Source organism: Tiliqua scincoides, chromosome 2 (genome assembly GCF_035046505.1).
Source record: "Tiliqua scincoides isolate rTilSci1 chromosome 2, rTilSci1.hap2, whole genome shotgun sequence".
NCBI lineage: Eukaryota > Metazoa > Chordata > Lepidosauria > Squamata > Scincidae > Tiliqua > Tiliqua scincoides.
In genome coordinates, this window is record NC_089822.1 from 255,479,235 (window position 1) to 255,503,702 (window position 24,468).

The 24,468-nt window shown below is 46.9% G+C and overlaps 2 protein-coding genes across 2 annotated transcripts in view; one reads left to right on the forward strand and one right to left on the reverse strand.

Moving 5' to 3' along the window:
* Positions 1–24,468, reverse strand: part of LOC136641548 (zinc finger protein 91-like) — a 543,065-nt gene that overhangs the window by 194,343 nt on the left and 324,254 nt on the right. The window lies entirely within an intron of this gene.
* On the forward strand, positions 10,428–23,202 carry LOC136641557 (zinc finger protein RFP-like). Its single transcript, XM_066617453.1, has 8 exons — positions 10,428–10,849; positions 12,868–12,963; positions 14,392–14,616; positions 16,698–16,720; positions 17,916–18,031; positions 18,987–19,013; positions 20,944–20,970; positions 21,730–23,202. Exons 1-8 carry the CDS (start codon positions 10,436–10,438, stop codon positions 22,269–22,271), a joined length of 1,470 nt encoding a protein of 489 aa, XP_066473550.1. The 5' UTR covers positions 10,428–10,435; the 3' UTR covers positions 22,272–23,202.

Sequence of the window (24,468 nt, forward strand, 5' to 3'; positions counted from 1 at the left end):
GTGCCTCATTGGCAGGCCTGCATTGGTGGGGGAGATTTAGTTGGGTTGGATTAGGAGTGCATTAAATGCCTCTTAAGATTTCTTGAGGGATTTAATAGAATATGGACTATTTTGGGAAAAGATATCATGAAAGCAAGCAAAGAAGAAAGAGGAGAAAGAAGTAAAATGTAATAAACGTCACTGAAGTTGCAATACTGAACAAAATTGGTGGGTGTCACTGATGGACTCCTAAGGACAGGATGGGACTGGACTGAAAACAGAATTGGAAGAAAGGGGAAAAATGCAGAAGGGGTGCTGAAATTGACAAAAGAGAGGCTGAATAGCGTTCCCTGCTGTTTTCCTCTATTGCTGCTACTAGCTGTGATTATTTTTATTGAATTGCTTTTTTTAACAAAAATTTCCTTTTCTATAATTACCTATGCAGTCAGCCTATACCAAAAACAGCAGATAATGAAATTAAGAATATAAGAACAGCCCCACTGGATCAGGCCATAGGTCCATCTAGTCCAGCTCCCTGTATCTCACAGCGGCCCACCAAATGCCCCAGGGAGCACACCAGATAAAAAGATACCTCATCCTGGTGCCCTCCCTTGCATTTGGCATTCTGACATAGCCCATTTCTAAAATCAGGAGGTTGTGCATACACATCATGGCTTGCAACCAGTAATGGATTTTTCCTCCAGAAACTTGTCCAATCCCCTTTTAAAGGCGTCCAGGCCAGATACCATCACCACATCCTGTGGCAAGGAGTTCCACAGACCAACCACACACTGAGTAAAGAAATATTTCCTCTTGTCTGTTCTAACTCTCCCAACACTCAATTTTAGTGGATGTCCCCTGGTTCTGGTGTTATGTGAGAGTGTAAAGAGCATCTCTCTATCTGCTCTGTCCATCCCTTGCATAATTTCAGTCTGACCTCATGTTCTGAGGCATGGGAAGGTCATGTGTGACCTCCCTGTACATCACAATGCCTGCTGGAGCCTTGTGGCAGGCCTTTCCAGTTTTCACGTAACCTCCCTGTGCCTCAGAAGACCTCCCAGGTACAGCTTCCGATTGTGTCTGGGTGGTCCTCTGTGGGTCCTTCCAACATGGGTTTGGAACCCACATTGGATCAAATTTGCAGATTCTGAAGCCACAGTGGATGAAAGAGATCCCCTTGTGATAAGAAAACCAAGTATTAATGGCAACCACAAAGCATTCCAATGCTTAAATTTTAAAAATGTTTAGAACAGAACATCTTCCAGTGCCACTTCATAAATACAAGGGAGAGGGGCTGCAACTATAGCCTACCTCAGCATGTGTTTTGAAGAACGTTTTTCACTAACAAGGGTTGTTCTCATCTACATTTTCAGAGAGTAAGTGATGACATACAGGGTAACCCCAAAAAAACAGAACCCATAAAAATTTTATTAAATCCTACAAAGGTCCAGTAAATTTCAAGAAACTTTTCCTTGGTTGACCAAGACACATTGGGGAAGATTATTGTTCCAATATTTCATGCACAAAGTCGACTTGTATACCCTGAAAGAAAAAAGAAGAAAAATTAAAATTAACAGTTTTATTCAAAGTTTTGTGGGTTCTAGTTTTTTTGGGGTCACCCTGTACATATCGAAATGGGGATCAGAGCACTTCCTGCTCATCGGGGTGGTCAGCTGTAAGGTAGATGAAGTGGCTGTTTCAGTAGATGGGACTGAAGGAGGTAGGGCATGGTGGGCCATGTTCTGGGTCCACTCTGCACCTGCCTGCTGCCTCTGGTACCTGTTGACCCTGGCTAGTCCACTTGTCTTCTCTCCCTTGGCCAACTCAGGCCAGAGAGGGCAAGAGCGATCTGCTCACTCACTCTTTAAACCTCTCTGGCTGGAGGTGAACATAAGAGGAGCCCTGCTGGATCAGGCCAAAGGCCCATCTAGTCTAGCTTCCTGTACCTCACAATGGCCCACCAGATACCTCAGAGAACACACAGGACACCTGCATCCTATTGCCACACCCTTGCTTCTGGCATTCTGGGAAAGAGGATGCACAGCCCAGCGCAAACCCCAAGAGTGCTTTCCTCCTTTGGGAGGATCTCAACCTCTTCCTTGGCTGGGCCTAACTTGGTGGAGAGACAGAATGGGATACCAGAATGGGAATCAGTGGGATACCGCAATCCAGGGCTATAAACTCTACAGGAGGGACAGGGAGGGGCATGTTGGAGGTGGGATGGCCATTTATGGGGTGAATAAAGAAGGGGTAGAATAAAGCAAAGTAGAGATGGAAGACGGGTCCGACTCCACCGTAGAATGTCTGTGGGTTAAATTACCAGGCCTGTGGAGCGATGTTATACTGGGGGCGTGCTATCGTCCTCCAGACCAGAAATCGGAAGGGGACCTTGAAATGAAGAAACAGATCAGGGAGGTGTCAAGGAGGAACAGGGTTGTAATCATGGGGGACTTCAATTATCCTCACATCGACTGGGTCAATTTGTGTTCTGGTCACGAAAAAGAGACCAGATTTCTTAACATGTTAAATGACTGTGCCTTAGAGCAGCTAGTCATGGAGCCCACCCAAGGACCGGTGACTCTGGATTTAATATTGTGCGGTACTCAGGACTTGGTTAGAGATGTAAATGTTACTGAGCTAATGGGGAACAGTGATCATGCTGCAATTTGTTTCGACATGCATGCCAGGGGAAGAATACCAGGCAAATCTGTCACAAAAACTCTTGACACAAAAACTCTTGAAAGTCATGCACTTTGGAGCAAAAAATCAAAACTTCATATATAGGCTAATGGGTTCTGAGCTTCTCTGTGGCAGATCACAAGAGAGATCTTGGGGTCAAAAAGATCTCAAAAAGGACATAGTGGAAATGGGAAAGGTGCAAAAGAGAGCAACTTAGGGCCCAATCCTATCCAACTTTCCAGCACTGATGCAGTTGCAATGCAGCCTGGAGGTAAGGGAACAAATATTTCCTTTCCTTGAGGAGGCCTCTGTGACTCCCACCCCACCAAAGGATGCAGCAGATGCCGCATTGGCACTGCTGCACCGACCCCAGAAAATTGGATAGGATTGGGCCTAAGATGATTACTGTGCTGAGGCACCTTCCTTATGAGGAAAGGCTATGGCGTTTGGGCCTCTTCAGCCTAGAAAAGAGACGCTTGAGGGGGGACATGATTGAGACATACAAAATTATGCAGGGGATGGACAGAGTGGATAGAGGGATGCTCTTTACCCTCTCACATAACACCAGGACCGGCTGAATGGAACCCTGGGGACAGCTTCACCAAGCCGGGTGTAGTCATTAGCGATGCTGAAGAGCAGTAAGTCAGGAAGCTGTTAAAGAACCAAGCAGACAAAAGTCCCAACTGTTGCTCACCAGTGAAGTCTGCAGGCTGCCTTGGATTGGAAAGGGTAGTGATTTCCTAAATACGCCCAGCTAGAAATTCAGTCTGGATTCCTAGTATGAGCCTCCAGATGCTCAGTAACGAGGTCATCACATAACATGCTTAGAGCGCAATCCTAACCAACGTTTCAACACTGGCATAGCTGAGTCAGTGCGGCATGTGCTGCATCCTGCAGTTGGGGAGCACTCACGGAGGCCTCCTCAGGGTACGGCAATGTTTGTCCCATACCTCAAAGTAGCATTGCTCTTAAGGCAGTGCTGGAAAGTTGGTTAAGATTAAGCCCTTAGAGAAGGGGGTAGAGAGGAGAAGAATAAAGCCTTAAGACTAATGCTGAACACTGCTCAACCAAATACATGCAGCATAATAAAATTGTGTGTATCATATACGAAGCCCAGACTCCCCGTCTGCGAAACCTGCTCCTTCTGTTCTCTTTCTGCCTCCAGATTTTTTTTCTTTCTCCTCCAGTTCTGGTTTGTTTTTCCCAGTTTAAGTTAGCACTGCAGCTAAGCAGATATCATGAGGTCCTCTGCACCACCACTGGATCCTGACACCAGAGACATAGCCCCTGAGGAAGACAGGGATAAATCATTCTGGAGTGATGTTCTTCTGAGCCTGACCCCTAGGTGGCGCTAGAAACTTTAAAATAGTTTTTCTGCTACCAAGAGCACGCACAGAGTGCTACACTTTTTTGGGGGGGAGGGCTCACCTCATTGTTCGCTTGAACGAGAGAGAGAGAGAGAGAGAGAGAGAGAGAGAGAGAGAGAGAGGAAATAAAAAGATTGTTTGCCTCTAACTCCTGCTCTTCAGTCCCAATCTCAAACCAACCAAGTTAGAGAGGCTGTGAAGGGCAAGGAAGCTTCCTTCCGTAAATGGAAGTCTTGCCCTGATGAAGAGAATAAAAAGGAACATAAACTGTGGCAAAAGAAATGTAAGAAGGTGATAGGGGAGGCCAAGCGAGACTATGAGGAACGCATGGCCAGCAACATTAAGGGGAATAATAAAAGCTTCTTCAAATATGTTAGAAGCAGGAAACCCGCCAGAGAAGCGGTTGGCCCTCTGGATGGTGAGGGAGGGAAAGGGGAGATAAAAGGAGACTTAGAGATGGCAGAGAAATTAAATGAGTTCTTTGCATCTGTCTTCACGGCAGAAGACCTCGGGCAGATACCGCTGCCCGAACGGCCCCTCCTAACCGAGGAGTTAAGTCAGATAGAGGTTAAAAGAGAAGATGTTTCAGACCTCATTGATAAATTAAAGATCAATAAGTCACCGGGCCCTGATGGCATACACCCAAGGGTTATTAAGGAATTGAAGAATGAAGTTGCAGATCTCTTGACTAAGGTATGCAACTTGTCCCTCAAAACAGCCACAGTACCAGAAGATTGGAGGATAGCGAATGTCACGCCTATTTTTAAAAAGGGAAAGAGGGGGGACCCGGGAAACTATAGGCCGGTCAGCCTAACATCCATACCGGGTAAGATGGTGGAATGCCTCATCAAAGATAGGATCTCAAAACACATAGATGAACAGGCCTTGCTGAGGGAGAGTCAGCATGGCTTCTGTAAGGGTAAGTCTTGCCTCACGAACCTTATAGAATTCTTTGAAAAGGTCAACAGGCATGTGGATGCGGGAGAACCCGTGGACATTATATATCTGGACTTTCAGAAGGCGTTTGACACGGTCCCTCACCAAAGGCTACTGAAAAAACTCCACAGTCAGGGAATTAGAGGACAGGTCCTCTCGTGGATTGAGAACTGGTTGGAGGCCAGGAAGCAGAGAGTGGGTGTCAATGGGCAATTTTCACAATGGAGAGAGGTGAAAAGCGGTGTGCCCCAAGGATCTGTCCTGGGACCGGTGCTTTTCAACCTCTTCATAAATGACCTGGAGACAGGGTTGAGCAGTGAAGTGGCTAAGTTTGCAGACGACACCAAACTTTTCCGAGTGGTAAAGACCAGAAGTGATTGTGAGGAGCTCCAGAAGGATCTCTCCAGACTGGCAGAATGGGCAGCAAAATGGCAGATGCGCTTCAATGTCAGTAAGTGTAAAGTCATGCACATTGGGGCAAAAAATCAAAACTTTAGATATAGGCTGATGGGTTCTGAGCTGTCTGTGACAGATCAGGAGAGAGATCTTGGGGTGGTGGTGGACAGGTCGATGAAAGTGTCGACCCAATGTGCGGCGGCAGTGAAGAAGGCCAATTCTATGCTTGGGATCATTAGGAAGGGTATTGAGAACAAAACGGCTAGTATTATAATGCCGTTGTACAAATCGATGGTAAGGCCACACCTGGAGTATTGTGTCCAGTTCTGGTCGCCGCATCTCAAAAAAGACATAGTGGAAATGGAAAAGGTGCAAAAGAGAGCGACTAAGCTGATTACGGGGCTGGGGCACCTTCCTTATGAGGAAAGGCTACGGCGTTTGGGCCTCTTCAGCCTAGAAAAGAGACGCTTGAGGGGGGACATGATTGAGACATACAAAATTATGCAGGGGATGGACAGAGTGGATAGGGAGATGCTCTTTACACTCTCACATAATACCAGAACCAGGGGACATCCACTAAAATTGAGTGTTGGGCGGGTTAGGACAGACAAAAGAAAATATTTCTTTACTCAGCGCGTGGTCGGTCTGTGGAACTCCTTGCCACAGGATGTGGTGCTGGCGTCTAGCCTAGACGCCTTTAAAAGGGGATTGGACGAGTTTCTGGAGGAAAAATCCATTATGGGGTACAAGCCATGATGTGTATGCGCAACCTCCTGATTTTAGGAATGGGTTAAGTCAGAATGCCAGATGTAGGGGAGAGCACCAGGACGAGGTCTCTTGTTATCTGGTGTGCTCCCTGGGGCATTTGGTGGGCCGCTGTGAGATACAGGAAGCTGGACTAGATGGGCCTATGGCCTGATCCAGTGGGGCTGTTCTTATGTTCTTATGTTCTTATGTTCTTATTTGTACCTTTGGGAGAAGCAACTTTACCTAAACAGGCAGGCTTGGCTGCCCAGCAGGTGAGCACCTGCCAGTCAGCAAAGTATCTTCTCTGAGGGAAGCCCAGACAGAGAGAAAGACACAGGGAGCCACACCACTGTCTGGAATGGTCATTTCAAAGAAAGGACAAAGGCTACTGCTGGAGGATGTTCCAACAGTGTTTAGAAAGCTGAGTCAGCACAGGAGCCTCTGGGGCAGTGGGTCCCAAACTTTTTAGCACCAGGACCCGCTTTTTAAAATGACAACCTATCGGGACCCACCTAGGTTTACCAGACTTTTAAAAAAGGAGATTTAGAAAGGATTAATATTTAATTTATTTTATTTGTAAAAATAACCAGAAAAAAGACTCTCACAGCCCAATCCTATCGACACTTTCCTGGGAGTAAGCCCCACTGATGTTAATGAGACTTACTTCTGCATAGACATGCATAGGATTGGGCTGACAAACATTTATCTCCCTATGCAAACTGCAGCAGCTGAGCTGTAACTATCAGCTACACCAGTGGTTCTCAAACTGTGGGTCGGGACCCACTTGGTGGGTTGCGATCCAATTTCTGGTGGGTTGTGAGAAGCTGGCGGCAGCCATCTTGAAAGATGGCAAAAGACCTAGGTGGCGCCATTTTGGAAGTGGGCAAAGCCTGGGCGTTGCCATTTTAAGCTTCCCGGCATTGAGACGTAACTAAGAGCAGCTTGCACATGTGCAAAGAAAGTAGCATGCCGCTATTCCTCAGAAAGCGTGCTGCTGCCTTCCAGCTGGACCTCCCTCTGTACTTGGAGGCTTCCCTCAGGGGGGCTAATTGCGGAGTGCAGGCTTTGATTGCAGGCAAAGAAGGATCGGGAAAGACGTGGACGAGCCAGCCAGGCTTCTCCCCACCAACCTTTGTCAACTTGGCTGCCTTGATGGGATGGGCTGCCTTGGGGTTGCAAGGCAGAACAGCTCCCCCCCTGCAGCTGGACTGGGCTGGAGAGTGTAGGTGGAGCCCTGAACACAGGGCTTGGGTGAGTAGAGGCAGGCCTGCGTGATCTCCCCTCTTGTGAGCCTGCCTTGAAAGCAGCATCACCGCCAGCACCAGCCCACTGCTGTTCTCGTCCTCTGCATCACAGCCTCTCTCCCTCTCTGAAATCACCTGGAAGTCACGATCCTTTCCTGCCCTGGCTAGCACGTCCTCTCTTTATACCTTTGCTGGGGTGAGGGGGGATCCCTGGTTGCCTGGCTGCCAAGAGAGCAGCCAGGAGGGGGGGAGGAGGGAGGGCAAGCCTGGCATGTGGGGGGGGAGCACCCAGGGAGAGTGCTGCTCCCCCAGCCGCTTCTCTGATGTGCACCCTTCCCCTCGTCTTACTTCTCTCTTAGGCTGCAATTCTGTCTACTCTTACCTGAGAGTAAGCCCCATTGCCGATAATGGGAGTCAATTCTGAGTATGCTTAGGCTTGGGGGAGTGCTTAGTGCCTTAGTGCTTAGGCTTGGGGGAGATGAGGGGAAGCGTCCCTGCTTATGTTCCTTCTGAGAGGGATACTACTGTTTTTATTTCCTTTATTTACAAAAACTCAAGCTACTTGTATTGAGGTGCATGAGTAGGGTGTACTTGTTTCTGGCTAATGCTGTGCACAGTATCAATAGCCACATCAATGTTTGTTAGTTTCAAGCGAAATACAAGAAGTAGCTTGAGATTTTGTAAATAAAGACAGAAATAAAAACAGTAGTAAATAAATACACAAATATTTTGTTCCACATGTTTTATTTTTTGCTTGATAGCAATGCTAGCGAGGGCAGGGAGAATTGGAAGAAGCTTCTGAGCTGGAATAGTGTCTCTTGTCATTTACAGTTTAAGTTTCTAGGCAGGAACTTCCTGCTTGATGACATCACTTCTGACTGACATCACAGTGATGTCACTTCCTGTTTGATGATGTCATTTCTGGCTATGACATCACTTCCAGGTTGCTGACATCACTTCCGGTGGGCCCCAGACAGATTGTCATTCTCAGAAGTGGGTCCCGGGCTAAAAAGGGTGAGAACCACTGAGCTACACTATTTGATTTTTGAAAAGCCTCAGGGCTTGAGGCAATTAGTTAGCTGAACTTTCCATCACCCTTTGGTGACCTACCAGTCAGGGCCGTGGAGAGGAATTTTATCAGGGGGTACAGAGTTTCTTTTGGGCCCCTTCCCAAAGAGGGAGGGGTGACACAGAATGGGGAGGGTGGCAAACAGGCTGGGGAAAGTGGCACTAGCAGGAATAGACTTTGGAGTTCAGGTCCACAAACCAAAGACCTACTGTAGCAGGTCAGTTTCCTCCCAGATGTGACACTATTAAGGAATGTATGCAATCCTGGGCCTGGTGTGTATGGCAGTAGTCGTGGCCATGTGCCCACAGTATTGCCCCCAGCATCCTGCGTGGGCAGTGAGATTGGAGAATGTCAGATCCTAGGAAATTTCTGGGCCCCCTCCTTTGGTTCCTGGGCCCCCTTCCTGATCCTGGGCCCAGGTACAAATTACCCCCTTTACCCCCCCCCCCAGGCCCTGCTTCCAGTGTGTCTCGACCCATAGTTTGGAAACCACTGCTTGGGGGGATTGGAAGTGTCCAAAAAGATGAGGAAAAATAGGCAAAAACTGGAGGTGGCGGCGGGTGTGTGTGTGTGTGTGTGTGTGTTCACTACAGGATCATATTGGAGAGAGAAAAGTCAAAGCTCTGAGCTCCTTCAGCAATATAAGTCAGGATTCTGGTAGTAGCAGGGTACTACTGTTGCTTCTTTTTCCAGCAGTTCTTCTGGTCTTTTCTTGCCTTTCCAGGAAATCCATTTGAGGCTGAGCAGGGCGAATAAGACTTGCCTGTGTCCAGTTCCAATACTGAGAATTTCTTGCAAATCAAGAGTACAGCACCAGGCTTGTAGCTCTAGCCACACTTTTGAACATCTTTGGGCTTTCTGTCTCGCTGATCTGCTGAGTCATGCTCAGGTTTCCAGCAGCCCCTCCTCTTTGCCCATGTGATTCCAGGGAAGGAAATGCCTAGTCAGCTTTGGGCATCAGAAATCCCCCTGCTGGACAGGCAGCTGTGGCTGGTGGGAGTCCCTTGAAGGAGTTTGTGAAAGAACAATAGGATAATGATAGCCTAAAGGAATAATAGGTATTGTCAGGTATTGCCACGATTTGCTAGCTAGCGACCAAGGCCTACCTTTTACAGCAGCTGTTCCGGATCATTGATTGATTGATTGATTGATTGATCAAGAAATCCCTTTGGGGTTGAAAAGGATGGATAAACCTTAAAGGTCTCCAGGTCTGATACTGGGAGTTGTCTTCTAAGTGGAAAACCATTCTCTGGGGGCTGCATTGGCTGCCCATTCGTTACCGGGCCCAATTCAAGGTGCTGGTTTTGACCTTTAAAGCCCTATACTGCTCTGGGCCAGGATATCTTAGAGACCGCCTACTCCCGTACAATCCGGCTCGTCCTCTCAGGTCACCAGAGAAGGCCTTTTTACAAGTGCCGCAGCCCAAGGAGGTTCGTGGGGTGGCGGCAAGAAATAGGGCCTTCTCAGTAGTGGCACCAACGTTATGGAACTCCCTTCCCCTTGACTTGAGAATGGCTCCCTCTCTTGAGACCTTTCGGCGAGGCCTGAAGACCTTGTTGTTTAACCAAGCCTTCTGACTTTATGGCCTTTTTAACATCTTTTATACATCTTTTAGTTGCTTTTTTACAGGCCCGATTCCTCTAAGAACTGCTGTTTTATGCTCTTTTATTCTAACTTTTATCTGACTACTGTTTTTATGGGTTCTGCTAATGTGTTTTTTAATATGTTTTTATCTGTTGTGAAATTATGTTTTAATCTGTTTTATATGTTGTTAGCCGCCCTGGGTCCCTTTGGGGAGAAGGGCGGGATAAAAATAAAGTTTTATTATTATTATTCCAGCCACACTGTTGGAAATCTTGCACGGTTTACATCCTACTGATTTATTCCCTCCTGCTCTGGATTCTAGCTGTGTGCAGCTCCTCCCTTCCACAGAGGCAATTCCAGGAAAAGATCAGTCAGTGCTTGAAAGCATAAACGAAACCAAGTCTGTTGTTATTTCAGGGCAGGGAGTTGGAGGTATGGCTGCTGCTGGGAGTTTTGCCAAGGAGCTCTCCGATGAGACAATCTGTCCTGTCTGCCTGGAGTATTTCACTGATCCAGTGATTACAAACTGTGGGCACAATTTCTGCAGAGCCTGCCTGACCCAGTCCTGGGGGGAACTGGGCAGAAAGTCTTCCTGCCCTGAGTGCAGAGAACCCATTCAGCAGTGCAATGTCAGGCCAAACAGGAAACTGGCCAGTATTGTGGAAATCAGCAAGAAGTTCAGTCTCCAGGTGGCTAAGGGGACAGGAGGAGCTTGCAAGAGGCACCAGGAACCTCTGAGGCTCTTCTGCAGGGACCATGAAGCCCCCATCTGCGTGGTTTGTGATCGATCCGAGGAGCACAGGGAACATCGGGTGATTCCTGTGGAGGAGGCTGCTGAAGAGTACAAGGTAGGAAAGCATCCTTGTTTCAAGTGCAGTCAGGAGCAAAGCTTTCCCTTTGCAACCCTCTGCCCTGCAGAGTGTAGATTGGGGAGAGGCACCCTGCTGTCACAACCAATGAACTGCTCCTTTTAGCAGGACTTTGCTGGGCTGTTTTCTAAGTACTGCCTGAAATGTGAGGTTTATCCATTTCCGAGTTCTTGAAATTTTGTTCTTGCTGCTGATTGCATTGCAATGAATGAGTTTTATTTGCTTTTAATTTTTGGACTCTGATGAGGAGCACCTGCAGACATTTAAATAAAGAAACCAACAAATACACTTTGCATATACAGAGTCCTTCATTACATACAGGGGTCTCCTTTAGAAGGCAGGGGTGCATTCCCTGTTACTCCAGTTAATGAAAAAAACACAACAAATGCTAAAATTGAGAATACAGTACACCTTCCCCTCTTTATACTTAACCTAATCCATTCTTGAAAACAGCCCTTATAGTGAAAATCTGGATGACTACAGCCACTGTCAATGCAGTTCCAGGATGATCAGAGGGCTGTCCTCCCTCTCCTCCCCTTTAGTGGCCAACAGTGGCTGTGCTCCTGCAGCCACTATTCGCATGGTTCCTGACCACTTCAAAAGCTGGTGGCGGGGAGGTGGAAGCAGGTCACGGTACTGCCCCCCATGTGCCTCAAATCCTGGCGCCTGGGGCATTTGCACCCCCTGTCCCCCTCTAGCTCTGCCGCTGTATCCAAGTGTGAGACTTCCAGGAGCACAGCGTGACTTTGTTTGGACTTTCTTTAAAGGGGAAATCACTGGAGGCATCCTTGTAACCGTTGCTTATTTTTAAACATACAAGTCTCAGAATTGGATGGAGTTAGGCAGTGTGTTTTTGGGCAAGTGCCATCAGCTACTTTCTCTTCCAAGCAGGTCTGCAGCTGCTGGCTGCCACTTCCTGATTCTCTTAGCTTCCCTTGCCGTTTCTCTCAGACCAAATCCAATCTCAGCCTCTGTCTCCCTCCCAGAATCTCCAGCACTTGCTATCTTTGTCTTTCTCACTTGACATCATAAAGGAGACTGTGATCCTTCAACCCCTATTCTCAGGTAGGTGTAGAGGGCCCACATTCAGTACCATCAAGAACGTTTCAACTTTACAAGAGCCAGGGCCCCAGCCTGTGCCTCACTGGATTGTTGGCTAAACACAAAGAGCTGTCCAGCTGAAATTCAATCATAGAAGAACAACTGATCTAAAACAGGAATGATAACACCCCAAACTCATTTCCTCCCTGGGGTCTCCCTATGCCTCAGAAGCCCTTCTGGATGCTTGTAAAATGCACTTCTGGTTTGCCAGTGCACCCCCCTCCCAAACACACGCGGATTTCATTATCCACAGAATTAAATATCTATGGGGGTCCTAGAATGGATCCCTCATGGATCCCATAAGGACCACTTATGGCCATGGCACATTTCTTCTTAGGTTAATCCTTTAGTCAAGGGGTGTCCAAACTTTTTGGCAGGAGGGCCACATCCTCTCTGACACTGTGTCGGGGGCTGGAAAAAAAGAATTAATTTACATTTCAAATTTGAATAAATTCACATAAATGAATATATTAGAGATGGAACTTATATGAATGAATGAAGGTTTTACAATAGCTTAAGGCCTATAAAAGGCCTTGCATAAAGCAAGGTCAGCCTTTCCTTCACTGCTGCTGCTATATCACAAACGTAGAACAGCAAGCAGTGGAGGGAGCCCACAGTTCATGTGAAAGGTCGAACAGTCACCCTCATGCTAACAACAGTTGTGTCAGGCCAGCATGGGCTCCAGCAAGTCCCTGGAGGGCCTGAGGCTCATTGGAGACTGGGGGCTCCACATGGGCCATATTGAGAGTCCCCGAGGGCCGCAAGTGGCCCCCAGGCCAGAGTTTGGGCACCCCTGCTTTAGTCCATTCTTTTGAAATGGCACATTTCTCTATGCTTGTTCTGCTATTTAACTTAGAACGTAACCTTCATTTCCTAAAACCTTTTTCACTGTGCAGGAAAATGTCCAGGTCAAGCTGCAGTCTCTGGAGGGAGGGAGAGAGAAGCTTGTGGAATGGAAAGTAGCAGAAGAGCAGAGAATTCTAGAATGCCTGGTAGGTGTTTGTGGTTATGGCTCATGTGTCGGGGTAGAGAGCAGACAGGGCAGCTCCTTTTACCTTTACCACAAGGCCAGAAATGTGATGTGTTTTCCTGTTTGTCCCTAGAATGGTTCACACATGAAAGACCCATCAAATCTGGAAAACTGTGTGTGTGATTGAGTGTTGAACCATTTCTATATGTTTCATAATATCATCCAACAATCAGTCTGGCTCTGGCTGTTCAGTTATTGCATTATGCTGATCAATCCTATTCAGACCTCAAGTGATCCATATGCATCTGTGAACTGATAGCAGAGGTGAGGAAATCAATCAGTCCCAAACACAGTTGCACAAAGCTGAGATTTGGTAAGAACTTTACTGTGACAATGAAAGAGCTGCAGTCACTCTCACACAGTCAGGAAAACAAAGCTAATGAGAGGTCTAATCAGAGTAGGAAAGAGTAACCCATAAGCCTTTAACCAAGTAACAAGGTAGGCAATGTATACCTGGGTGGGAGCAAGGGATGCAAATGCTTCAGGTGCCAGGCTTGGGGGGCAGCACTGCACCACCACCCAGTCCCCCTGGTAGTGCCCCCCAAGGCACTCAACTGGCACACCAATATTGGCATGTTGATCTAAGAGCCACCCCGTCAGGGCTGCCCCACAGTGGGTGTGAGTCTGTTCAACAAATTCCAGAGATCACGTTTGGATAGTACCATTTCCACTTTAAACTTTTACAGCTGATAGTTTTCAATCTTTAGCTTTGGCATTGCAAACTTAGCCTCTGAACTTAGCCAAACGTAGCCATTTTCCTTCTGTGATTATTGTGTGAGTTTTGCCCCTTGGTCAGAGCTTCTCACAGTTTGTCCTTAGCTCACTGTTTTGCAGCTTGTACTGTGTCTGGTCCTGGGCACACTGCCTGTTAGCAGAGCTGATGGAATCAATCAGTCCCACACGCAACAAAGTGGTAACGGTCTCTGACATTGAATGGTGGAATATTTTTGATGCACAAAAGGAATCACTTTTTCACATAGCATGTAATTTGTGGAACTCATTCCAACAAGATATGGTGATGACCATTAGATTAGATGGCTTTGAAAGGGAATTAGAAAATTCATGGACGACAAGCCTGTCCACGTTGGGTAGGGACCGTTTCCCAGACTCAGAGGCAGGGTACCTCTGAATATTCCTTTATCTCTTGCTTGGGGGCTTCCCAATGGTATCTGAAAAGCCACTGTGACAAGCAGGACACTGAACTAGATTGGTTTCTGGTCTCATTCAGCAACGCTCATCTACTCTTTGAGATTGTGGCTTAGAATCATGCAGGAAGTTATTTCTTTTCAAGATCAACAAGATATAAACCATCTTTATGCATGCTTCTCTTTCATTCCCATTGATTGAACTTCTTGCCCCATCCCTCTCCTTACCCTGGAATCTTCAACAGAAACAGATAGAAGAGGAGAAGCAGGAGATCAAGTCTGTCTTCAAGGAAATGCACAAGTTTCTTGAGGAAAAAGAGCAATACTGGCTGACGGAGCTGGTTGATCTGGAGGAAGATATCAAGAGAATGCAAGGAAGCACTGACCTCTCTGAGGAGATCTCCCATTTGAGTGACCTGATCAAGGAGGTGGAGGAGAAATGCCAACAGCCACCGAGTGAATTTCTGCAGGTGAGATTTCAGACAAATTGATCCCCAGATCACAGCAAATCAAGGAGGCAGCACAATAAAGGGAGATTAGATAAACATTACATAAACAGCCCAATCCTGTCAAGGCCGCCCATCATCTCTGCGCCACCTCCACTGGCACTGGCTGCCATAAAGCAGTCAGGGTTAGTCGTAAAAGGGGCTCATGGGTACTAGTAGGAATGCTGGAGCCTTCCCACGCACATCTTTGGCTCTCCTACTATCTGCTGGAGCAGGTAAGTCAGTGGAACAGGAAGGAGGGGGGTGGGGGGAGGGAGCAAGGAACAGGAGTGGGGGAGAGTAGAATGGAGCTGCCATGAAGATGGAAGTTGGGCAGATCAGGTCCAGGAAGAATGTGGGTTCTGAATTCCAACTCCTTCCCAGATCTGATCCATTGCACGGGTCCAGGCAGACCTGCACCCTGTGGCATTGCTAGATTGGGGCCATGGGGGGGGGTGGCAATTGCCCTGGGCTCCATGCTGCTGGAGGGCCACTGTGAGATACAGGAAGCTGGACTAGATGGGCCTATGGCCTGATCCAGCGGGTCAGTTCTTATGTTCTTATGGTGGTATACTGTTGGGGGTCCCTGCTACTCCCACCACCGTGTGTGACCTACATGTTTACTCTGCCTGTGGCCTGGCACAACCTTGTTTCTCAGCGACGGACTCACACTGCCACTTTTCCGGGTTGCCAGCTCTTCCGTATTGCCTACCCTACTGCGCGCGTGCACATGCAGGCTGAAGAAACAGTGCGCTCAGCGGACAAAGGCTGTCAGAGCTCCTGCCGGAGACTCAGAGAGTCTCTGAAGCTTTGCTGTGATCCACAGCAGTCCATTCAAACTCCACAGCTTCTGAGCCCAAGCCCTCTCCTGCAGTTTACACAGCAGCTCCCATTGTACAAGATGTTGGCATGAGAGGCACAGGGAAGAAGGAAGGAAGGAAATCAACAACAAAGAAAGAGGGCAAGTGGATTTGGGGGGAGCTGACTGGGGGAGGGGGCTAACCCATAGAGGTCTATTTATTTGCTGGCTCTGCTTCCTCCTCCCATTTTGTGGCTCCATCTTTGCAAACAATCAGCTCATTCTCTTTCAGGCGGTGTGGGCTGGGAGGCTGTGCCTGGCTGTCACCAGTCTTTCCTGTTTCTGTTTACTGGATGGGTCACTGGCCAACAGGGCCCTTTTTGGTACAGCCCCAGCTAGACTGCTTTCCCCAGAAGAAACTGTATTGGGAGGGAGGGGGTGTTTTGCCAAATCCCAATCCACTGGGCCTTGTAAACCAGTCCAATCAATCCGAGTTGCCAATAAACCAAGCCACAGTCCAAAGCCAGGTTCCCGGCAGGTCAGTCCAATCCGTCAGGGTATCCAAATCAAAGTCCAAAGCCAAAGTCCAGTCACAATCCACAGTGATTCCCAATTCAATAAGCCAAGTTAGTCTCCTCTCCAACCTGCACTCCTTCTATCACCCACCAAACCCTTTCTGCCTCAGGTGCTCCCTATATACCTGAGGATCTCCTTATGCTCTAGTGGCTGCAGCTGTGCAGCACACCTCCAGCTACCACCTGGGCTTTAATCCTGCATTTACTCAGAGCAGGGGGCACTGTGGACACCACACAGTAATATCTCCTCGGTAATATCTTCCGCAATTCCAATACAGGGGGGCAGGGGGCAATGGGAGGCTGGCAACGGTCTTTCCACTGCTCTTTCTGTTTTTTTTAAAAACATTGGGATATGAAATCTCACCCAGAAGTGATGTCACTTTTGGGTGTGATATGGGGGGGCATCATTTTGAACTTTGAACTTGAGCTAGCCCAATTGGTTAGCTACACCACTGCCTGCACTTAGCTAGCGCAGGTCAAAGTACATCCCCCCTGCACCTCAGAGGCTTAAACCCCCCCCCCAGGTAAGGGAACTATTGTTCCCTTACTCAGATGAGGCCTCCTGGACTGCCCCCCTCCCATCATAGGTTACAGTGGCGGAGGGATTAAAAATAAAACTGGGACCAAATAGAAAAAGAAGCACCCTGTCTGTCTGTGTATCTTCTACCCATTTTTCTCATTCTTCCTTTTAGGACATCAGATGTACCTTGAGCAGGTATGTGGCTCATTTGAACTCCCTTTTCTATCTCACCAGCTCTGAACAAACTCTGGCCTCATATTTAACAAACAATTCTGAAAACAGGGTGACAAATTCTATTGGGTACAATCAAAGATTGGAAACTGGGGCCACTGGGAAGGATCCCCGACATAGTTTCTTTGCGGTGTGAAAATCCCTTGCCCTGATTTATATATCACCTATGTATCCCTCTTTGGATGTTTGCTGTCTGTGGAGATGACATGCATGAGGGACTTGAGCAGGATCAGGCCTGCTAATCATGCCATCCAGTGACTCTACCTCCCTCTCCCCATATGGGAGTAAAGCTGAATGTGAAGAGGGATGGTGGAAGCCAGTGTGTTAGCAGTATAGGACATTATCAGGAACAGTCTTGCTGATGTCCTGATGTTTTGCTCTCCATGGTGAGGAAACATCTTCAGATGTTTGCTTGTGTCTTCAGAGGCACTTCCCTTTATGAGAAGTGTGAACACGGAACATTGTTCTATCCTGAGTCCATCAAGCCAACTGCAGCTGCTCTCCAAGGTGACCCCTTCTGGACCTCTTTTTACTGAAGATGCCATAGACCAGGGATATCAAACATAAGGCCCGGGGGCCAGATGTGGCCCACAAAAGCTTTATATCCGGCCCTCAGGCTCTCAGCTGCTGAGCTATGCTGAGGTGTTACTGCTGAAAGGGCAGCCCACTTGAAAATTGAGCTCTCCCATATCTTGAATATGATCAAGATATATATATTCTCTTCTGTCATTTGCAGCTAATGAGTTCCCAAGTGGGGAAAAAGTGCTTATTTTTGGTCATTAATTGTTTAATGACATCACTTCCTGCCTAATGACATCACTTCCAGCCCTCAGCAGGCATCATGAATGCCATTCGGCCCTCGGTATGAGTTTGACACCCCAGCTATAGACCTTGTCTGCATTAAGTGATGCTTGTTTTATCTCCCTGACCAAGATGGCCCTGCCTTGGGTCTGTGGACCTCCATTTCCATATGATTTCTGTTTCTCCTTCCTTGTCTACCTCTCTGCTTGTTCCAACTCCAGGTCATGTCTAAAAAAGATTCATGATGAGTGGATTGACTCACAACTTAGTTCTCAATATGCTGTTTCAGTCTACAACTTGACAGGGAAAGGAAGTGTTTTAATCCATTCTCTAACCTGAGCCATGCATCTCCTTCCAGGTGTCAGGAGGGGGAAGCGAGGCAAAAGGAGGTTCTTTCTCTACAGTTTGAATGGAGATTCCGAAGTGCCTCTCTGAAAACTTCAATTCTTAAAAAAGCCATGGAAGAGTTGGAAGGTATTGGAGGACTGCTGAAGGAGGGGGGATGGATCCAATTTGGCTGCTGCTATGGAAGAACATGATCCTGGTCTGTATGGAAGAACATGATCCTGGGCCTTGGGGTCGATCTAGAAACACTCCTCTTCAGTTCTTACGGTACCTGAGAATGCACCACTTTTGGAGTGCAGGAAGGGGGACGTTAGAACTTTATTAAAGAGGGAGTGACATTCGGAAGGTGTCTGAGAAGTCAGGCTCTCAAGCATATTTCCCATTCTCTATCTCTTCCCTTCAAGGCAACTGCCTACCCCAACCCCGAAAGAAAAGTATTTGTCACCACTAGTCAGCTTGGTAGCCTGACAGAGTCTCTCTGTGAATAAATGCCCCAGCAAAAGTACAGTTTGCCATAGAAGCAAGCACGGAACAAAACTCAGTATCTGTGAGGACCTATATCCTCCTTCCCTGTGAAAATAGTAATACTTAACCCTTTGCCTCCATGATATTTTGTCACTGAATGCTACCAAAGCTTCTACACTTACCTGAATGTTCCAACCAGCCCTGCCCTTGCATTGTCCCACTCCCAAAGTGCTCCCTTCCTGGCTAAAGAATTTGCATGAATGCTGGGCACCTAATGGGAAGATCTCCCCCCCCCCAATGCTTCATCTGCCTAGGCAGGCAAATACCATACCATTAGAGGGAGTTTCATGTGTGTGATGGGGTGGGTTTGTAATATGTGTGGATTTAATGTCAGAACAGAGCTACAGAGATCTGTGAATGAAGGTGAGAAATGTGGCTTCCTCCACAGGGCTGGCATAAGGATTGCAGAGTTGGTGTCTGTGAGTAGTCGAAGTGTGATAGGAGGAGATTTTGTGGGTTACTTTCTAGAAGTTGATGTAGACCTTGCTCTGGAGCAGCATGTTTGCAATGGGCTTGGTGTTCTGACCTTTAATTTGTCAAACTTTCTTCCACACCACAGAGTCACTGAAACAAGGACTAAGCCAAGGTAAGTGTCTGCACAGAGCTAAGTGGATAGGGAAATAGTATAGAATTTAGTATCTGGGAGGAACTATATTCTCATTCCATTTGGAGGTAGTGATATGTAATTCTGTATCTCCATGATGTTTTCCCACTCTCCCCCCCCCCCATAGATGTGAGCCTCAAGATTCCATTGGACTCAGGAGTGTGTTGGTCTTACTGGTTGACAGCCCAATCCTATGCATGTCTACTCAGAAGTCAGTCCCATTTAAGTCAATGGGGCTTACTCCCAGGAAAGTGTGGATAGGATTGGGCTGTAAGGGCCCAATCCTATCCAACTTTCCAGCACCAGTGCAACCACGATGCAACCCCGAGGTAAGGGAACAAATGTTCCCATACTTTGAGGATGCCTCTGTGCCTGTCTTCACACCACAGGATGCAGTGCATGCCCCACTGGCATGGCTGCACCGCCACAGAAAAATTGAATAGGATTGGGCCCACAGTCTTGTTTCCTTCTACTAAGTGTTTGAAGTACAAGTGAATATAAGGTCTGAACAGAGCTACAGAGATCTGCAAAAGGGGGTGAGAGATCTGGCTTCCTCTGCATGGCTGGCATTGGTGGCATAGCTAAGGGGGTGCAGGGAATAGCAGTAGCACCGGGCCTAAAACTTTAGGGGGGCAAAACACTAGTGACCAAAACTGTGAAAATCTTGATAAGTATGAATAATAACCATCATGTTATCCATCATTGGAATTTAATGCAGAGTGCAATGAAACAAACTGCTTTGGAAGATCTGTGTCCTATCTAAAGATATGACCAATTAACCAGAAAATGAAAACACAACTGCCTTATGGAACAATCAGTGGATTTTCTAAACTCAAAACTGACCTATGAGACTGTTCTGAGAGCCTATGGCATGCTATTATGTTATTGATATGTTGCAATGACATTATTATGATACAGCATGCAACCAATAAGGTGTTAATATGAGTCAGCTCTCACTTCCATGTATCATAATATAGTTACCCCTGCTAACTGGGTAAAAATGAAATTCTTCAAGTGGTGCTCTTCTTATATTTAGCAGGGGGAGCATAACCGTTCCTCTTCACCCCAGCACAGTATATTGAACCAATCAGGGGCACACTTTTTATTTATTTACTTAATTAAATTTGATTTTGTCTTGGGGGGGGGGATACAAATCTTCTTTGACCCAAGGTAGCAGATAGATGCCTTAGCTGTGCCATTGGTGGTGGGGGGAGGGGCAGCAAAGTGGCAGAGCAAGTGGTTGGTGAGCTGCTGGAGGGAGGGAGGCAAGTTTCTCCCCAATTTTCACTTGTGACATCACTTCTGTCACAAGTGTGGGCAGGAGGTCTGGTCTAGAGGGTAGAGCCTCCATTTGCCTGAAGATTAACATCCACAAGGTCGCCAGTTCGAGGCCACCGGCACCGTGCGACCTTGAAGCAGCTGGCAAGCTGAGCCGAGTTATTCCATCTGCTCTGAGCGTGGGAGGATGGAGGCCAGAATGTTAAACCAGATCGGAGTGTAACAGCTTGAATGTGGTGGTTCTTGAAAGAGAGAACCTTCTTTCAATTTGTAAAAATCCCTGCGTGGATTTAATAAGCCTGCCTGTGTAAACCGCCTTGAATAAAGTCTTGAATAAAGACCAAGAAAGGCGGTATATAAATACTGTATATTAATACTGTATATTATTATATTATTCTGGGGCATCATTTTGAGCTTGGCACGGGGTTATATGATCATTAGCTACGCCACTGGCTGGCGTAAGGATTGTGGGGTTAATGTCTGTGAAGATTGGAAGCCCAGAGGAAGGAGATTCAGCAACTCAGTCTCTCACAGATGATGTGGATTCTTGCTGTGCAGTAATGTATTGCCTGTGGATATAATATAGACATGATGATCCGACTTTTAATTTGTCACACTTTCTTCCATGTAACAGAATCACTGAAGCAAGCACTGAAAATAGGTAACTATCTACAAGGAAATAAAGGAGATGGGTAAAGAGTGCAGAACTGAAAGGGAGAGGGGAGATGTAAAGGCATTATCCTAATTGATCAGGGAACTAAAAAAAGTGGTGGTGGGGGGCATTCATCTTTGGCCATACTGTACCTCCTTCAAATATTGAATCAGGTAGCCTTAGGCATGTGGTTCATCAGCGCCCCCTTCTGGAGAAGGATGTCATATTCCCCTCTTCAACACCCAAGGCATGACAGGACCAGCTAAAGTGGATGATGGGGAGGACGGTGCTGGGGACACATGATAATGTTGAGAATTGGGCTTCTGTCTCATCCCCCAGCATTGTAGGATGAAGCCCTGTTCTGCTTCGTCAGAGGGGTAGAAGTTTTGGAGAATCTGGACCATTTATTGATTTATTTTGCAATGTAAACAGCTTTGTGAACTCCTTTTTGTTGAAAAATGATACTCTTAATGATAATAAGATCGACATCTCTCCCTCAGTCACTGCTTTCTCTCTCTCCTTCTTCTTCCACCCTCTGCCTGTGAGTGTGACTTTTCTTGCTCTTTCCTGAAGATCTGATTCAGCTCAGGAAACCTGGCCAGGTTCAGGGAGTTTGCATTGGGTTCAGGGCCAAATTGAACCCCAGTTGAACCCTGGAGAAAGTGGCATTGTGCATCACAAATCAACAAAACATAGCTCAGCAACCCTCCAGCAACCTGATCCTTTCCCTGACACCATCCGCTCTTTCGCCCCTTCTCTGTCCTGCAGTGAGCGTGACTCTGGATCCAGGCACAGCACATCCCTACCTTGATCTGTCTAAGGATCTGAAGAGTGCAGATTGGGGAGGCCCATATCAGCATCTGCCTGAAAACCCTGGGAGATTTGATTGCAACTTCCATGTACTGGGCCAGGAGACATTCACTTCAGGAAGACACTGCTGGGAGGTGGAAGTGGATATAGAAGTGCTCCGATGGTTTAGAGGGGATCCATGGGCTGTGGGGGTTGCAAGTGATACTATCAGGAGGAAGGAACAGATTGGCCTTAATCCTGATAAGGGGATATGGGCGGTGGGCATGGACCCATTCTATCCAAATGCAGTTTGGGCTTATACTTCCCCTGAGTGGACTCTTTTGACATTAAGCTATGACCTCAGGAAGATCCGGGTCTTCCTGGACTATGAAAAGGGTCATGTGGAATTTTTTTTTGCTGATACAGACAACTTGTTGTTCACTTTCCCCCCAGCCTCATTCTCTGGGGAAGGGATCAGACCCTTTTTTCAGCTGTTTCCACGGATCAGTATGCAATGCTGAATCTTAAAGTGAATCCCCACAATCACAATCAGTTTTTGCCATCCTGAAAGGAGGAAGCTCTCTCTCTAGCTGAAAGATGAGCAGACAAAGGGCTGCACATATTAAGCCCCTAGTAAGAATCTTAAAGCACTGACAGGCTAACCCCCAGAACTGCATGTGGGCAGCACCCTAAATTCCAATAGTTGGTTGTTTCCGTCAGTCAGGTGTTGAGGGACCTTGTCAAAAGCTTTTATGGTCCTAGCATATAGTGTCCCCTCCATTCTCATGCCCATGGACACTCTCAAAGAATCCTAGAAGTTTACTAAAGCAGGAAATACCTTACCAAGTAGAAACTGCACAGATTCCGCCTCAGCAAGATTCTTCTAGATCAGGGGTCTTCAAGCCCCAGCCTGTGGGCCACATCCAATCAGTGGCATACAAATGGGGAGCTGGGGGCTAAAGGGCCTGGGTGCCAAGTTGTGGGGGGGATGATAGAGGCTGCCTCCCAGTTTTTAAAATCTTGGTATTTTTGAAGAATAGCATCACGTTATATATCATTCGATGCATAATTTCATGCAGAGTCCAATGGAACAAACCGTGTTGAAACTTCTCTATTCTATCAAATGTTATAGTCAAAAAACCAGAAAAGGAAAACGCAACTGTAACAAAAAGTGGATTACACTGGAAATCTTGTAGCAAAAGGTGTACACTTAACAAAAAGTGGATTGCATTGGGAATACCACTGGGAATAAATAGCTTGTTGCAAGCATTCCAGAAAACCAGATGTATTCTTCATAAATGTATGTATGTTTTGCCTTTCTTCTATATTACAACAAAACTCTTTTTGTATGTATGATAGACCACAAGCCCACTGCATATTATCTTGATGGACATTCCTTCCCTGTTTTGAGTTATGATCTCTAATGTTCACTACATATGTGAAACCTATCATGTATAAGTTCAATAAAAGAAAATGTTCACTGTCTATGCTTCTTCTCTGGCCATTATTATTATTCATTTCATATCACTGAAAAGAATTTTGTCATGGGGTGGGTGCCAAAAATTTATGGGTCCCAGTGCCAAATGACTTTTGTACACCACTGCATCCAACCCCCCCCCCCAAGAGGATCTGATCTGACCCATGGCATGTGGTGAAGCTTGATGGTTCTGGCCCTCAGCAACCTGCTGATGGACCAGGTATGCAAAGCCTTGTGTGCAGAGATATCCTCCACTCCTTGGAATCCTCGCATGCACAGGTCATTCTGAGGCGACATTTGGGGGAAGCCTCTTCAGTGGAAGCATCTCCAAGTAAGGCTCTGCAATTCTGTGGTGCTTCAGGAGGTTGCCATGGCTGGAACTTAATAAGGGATGGATTAGACTCTGTCCTGATGTAGGATTCTGGGCTGTGGGGTAGGATGCATCCCACCCTCGTGTAGTTGTGGATTTTACTTCCCCTGAGTGGATCCTTTTGACCTTGAGCCATAACCTCAGGAAGATTCAAGTGGTCCTTGACTATGAAGAGGGTTGTGTGGAATTTTTCAGTGCTGATACACACAACTGGATCTTCATGTTCCCTCTAGCCTCTTTCTCTGGGATCAGACCCTTTTTCGAGATGCGGTCAGGGGTCAGTCTGAAATGCTGAAACTTAAGCTGACTCCCCACTGCCACAATCATTTTTTCCCATCCTGAAAGGAGTCTCTCTCTCTCTCTCTCTCTCTCTCTCAGGAAAAATCAGGCTGCAGAGTCTGATTTTCAGATGCAATTTCTGGCTTGAGATCACCATGGCTCAAATCTTCCATCTTTTGAGTCAAGAATGGAAGAAATAAATGAATCAATCTAAAGTGTGAATAGTGGGAAGAATTAGAGGCCCCCAGTTTCCACCCTAAACCTGGAGTGAATAAAGTGGACAATCAGAGCAAGTATAGGAATTGTACATGTAGGGTGAGGGAGCCCTTTAGCCAACAAGGATGGTTACCCCTAAATTCAAGTATTCAAAATATAAATCCTTGCTCTCCCCCCCCCCCAATATCTTTATTATATTACTGGTGAAAGAAAACCTCTGCCTGTATTGTGTTGTGTTTTAAATAAAACTGTGTGCTTTTGGAGGAGGCTATCTCCCAAGTGTTATTCAAGGGGGTGGTTTTCTGGAAAAGCTGCAAAAGTGAGCGACCAAAGTGATTACTAGGCTGGGGCACCTCCCTTATGAGGAAAGACTTCA

Coding starts and splice junctions, on each gene's coding strand:
- LOC136641557 (XM_066617453.1), top strand. CDS start 10,436: ATGGCTGCTGCTGGGAGTTTTGCCAAGGAGCTCTCCGATGAGACAATC. Junction 12,964..14,391: donor AGAGAATTCTAGAATGCCTG/GTAGGTGTTTGT, acceptor AATCTTCAACAG/AAACAGATAGAAGAGGAGAA. Junction 16,721..17,915: donor ATCAGATGTACCTTGAGCAG/GTATGTGGCTCA, acceptor ATCTCCTTCCAG/GTGTCAGGAGGGGGAAGCGA.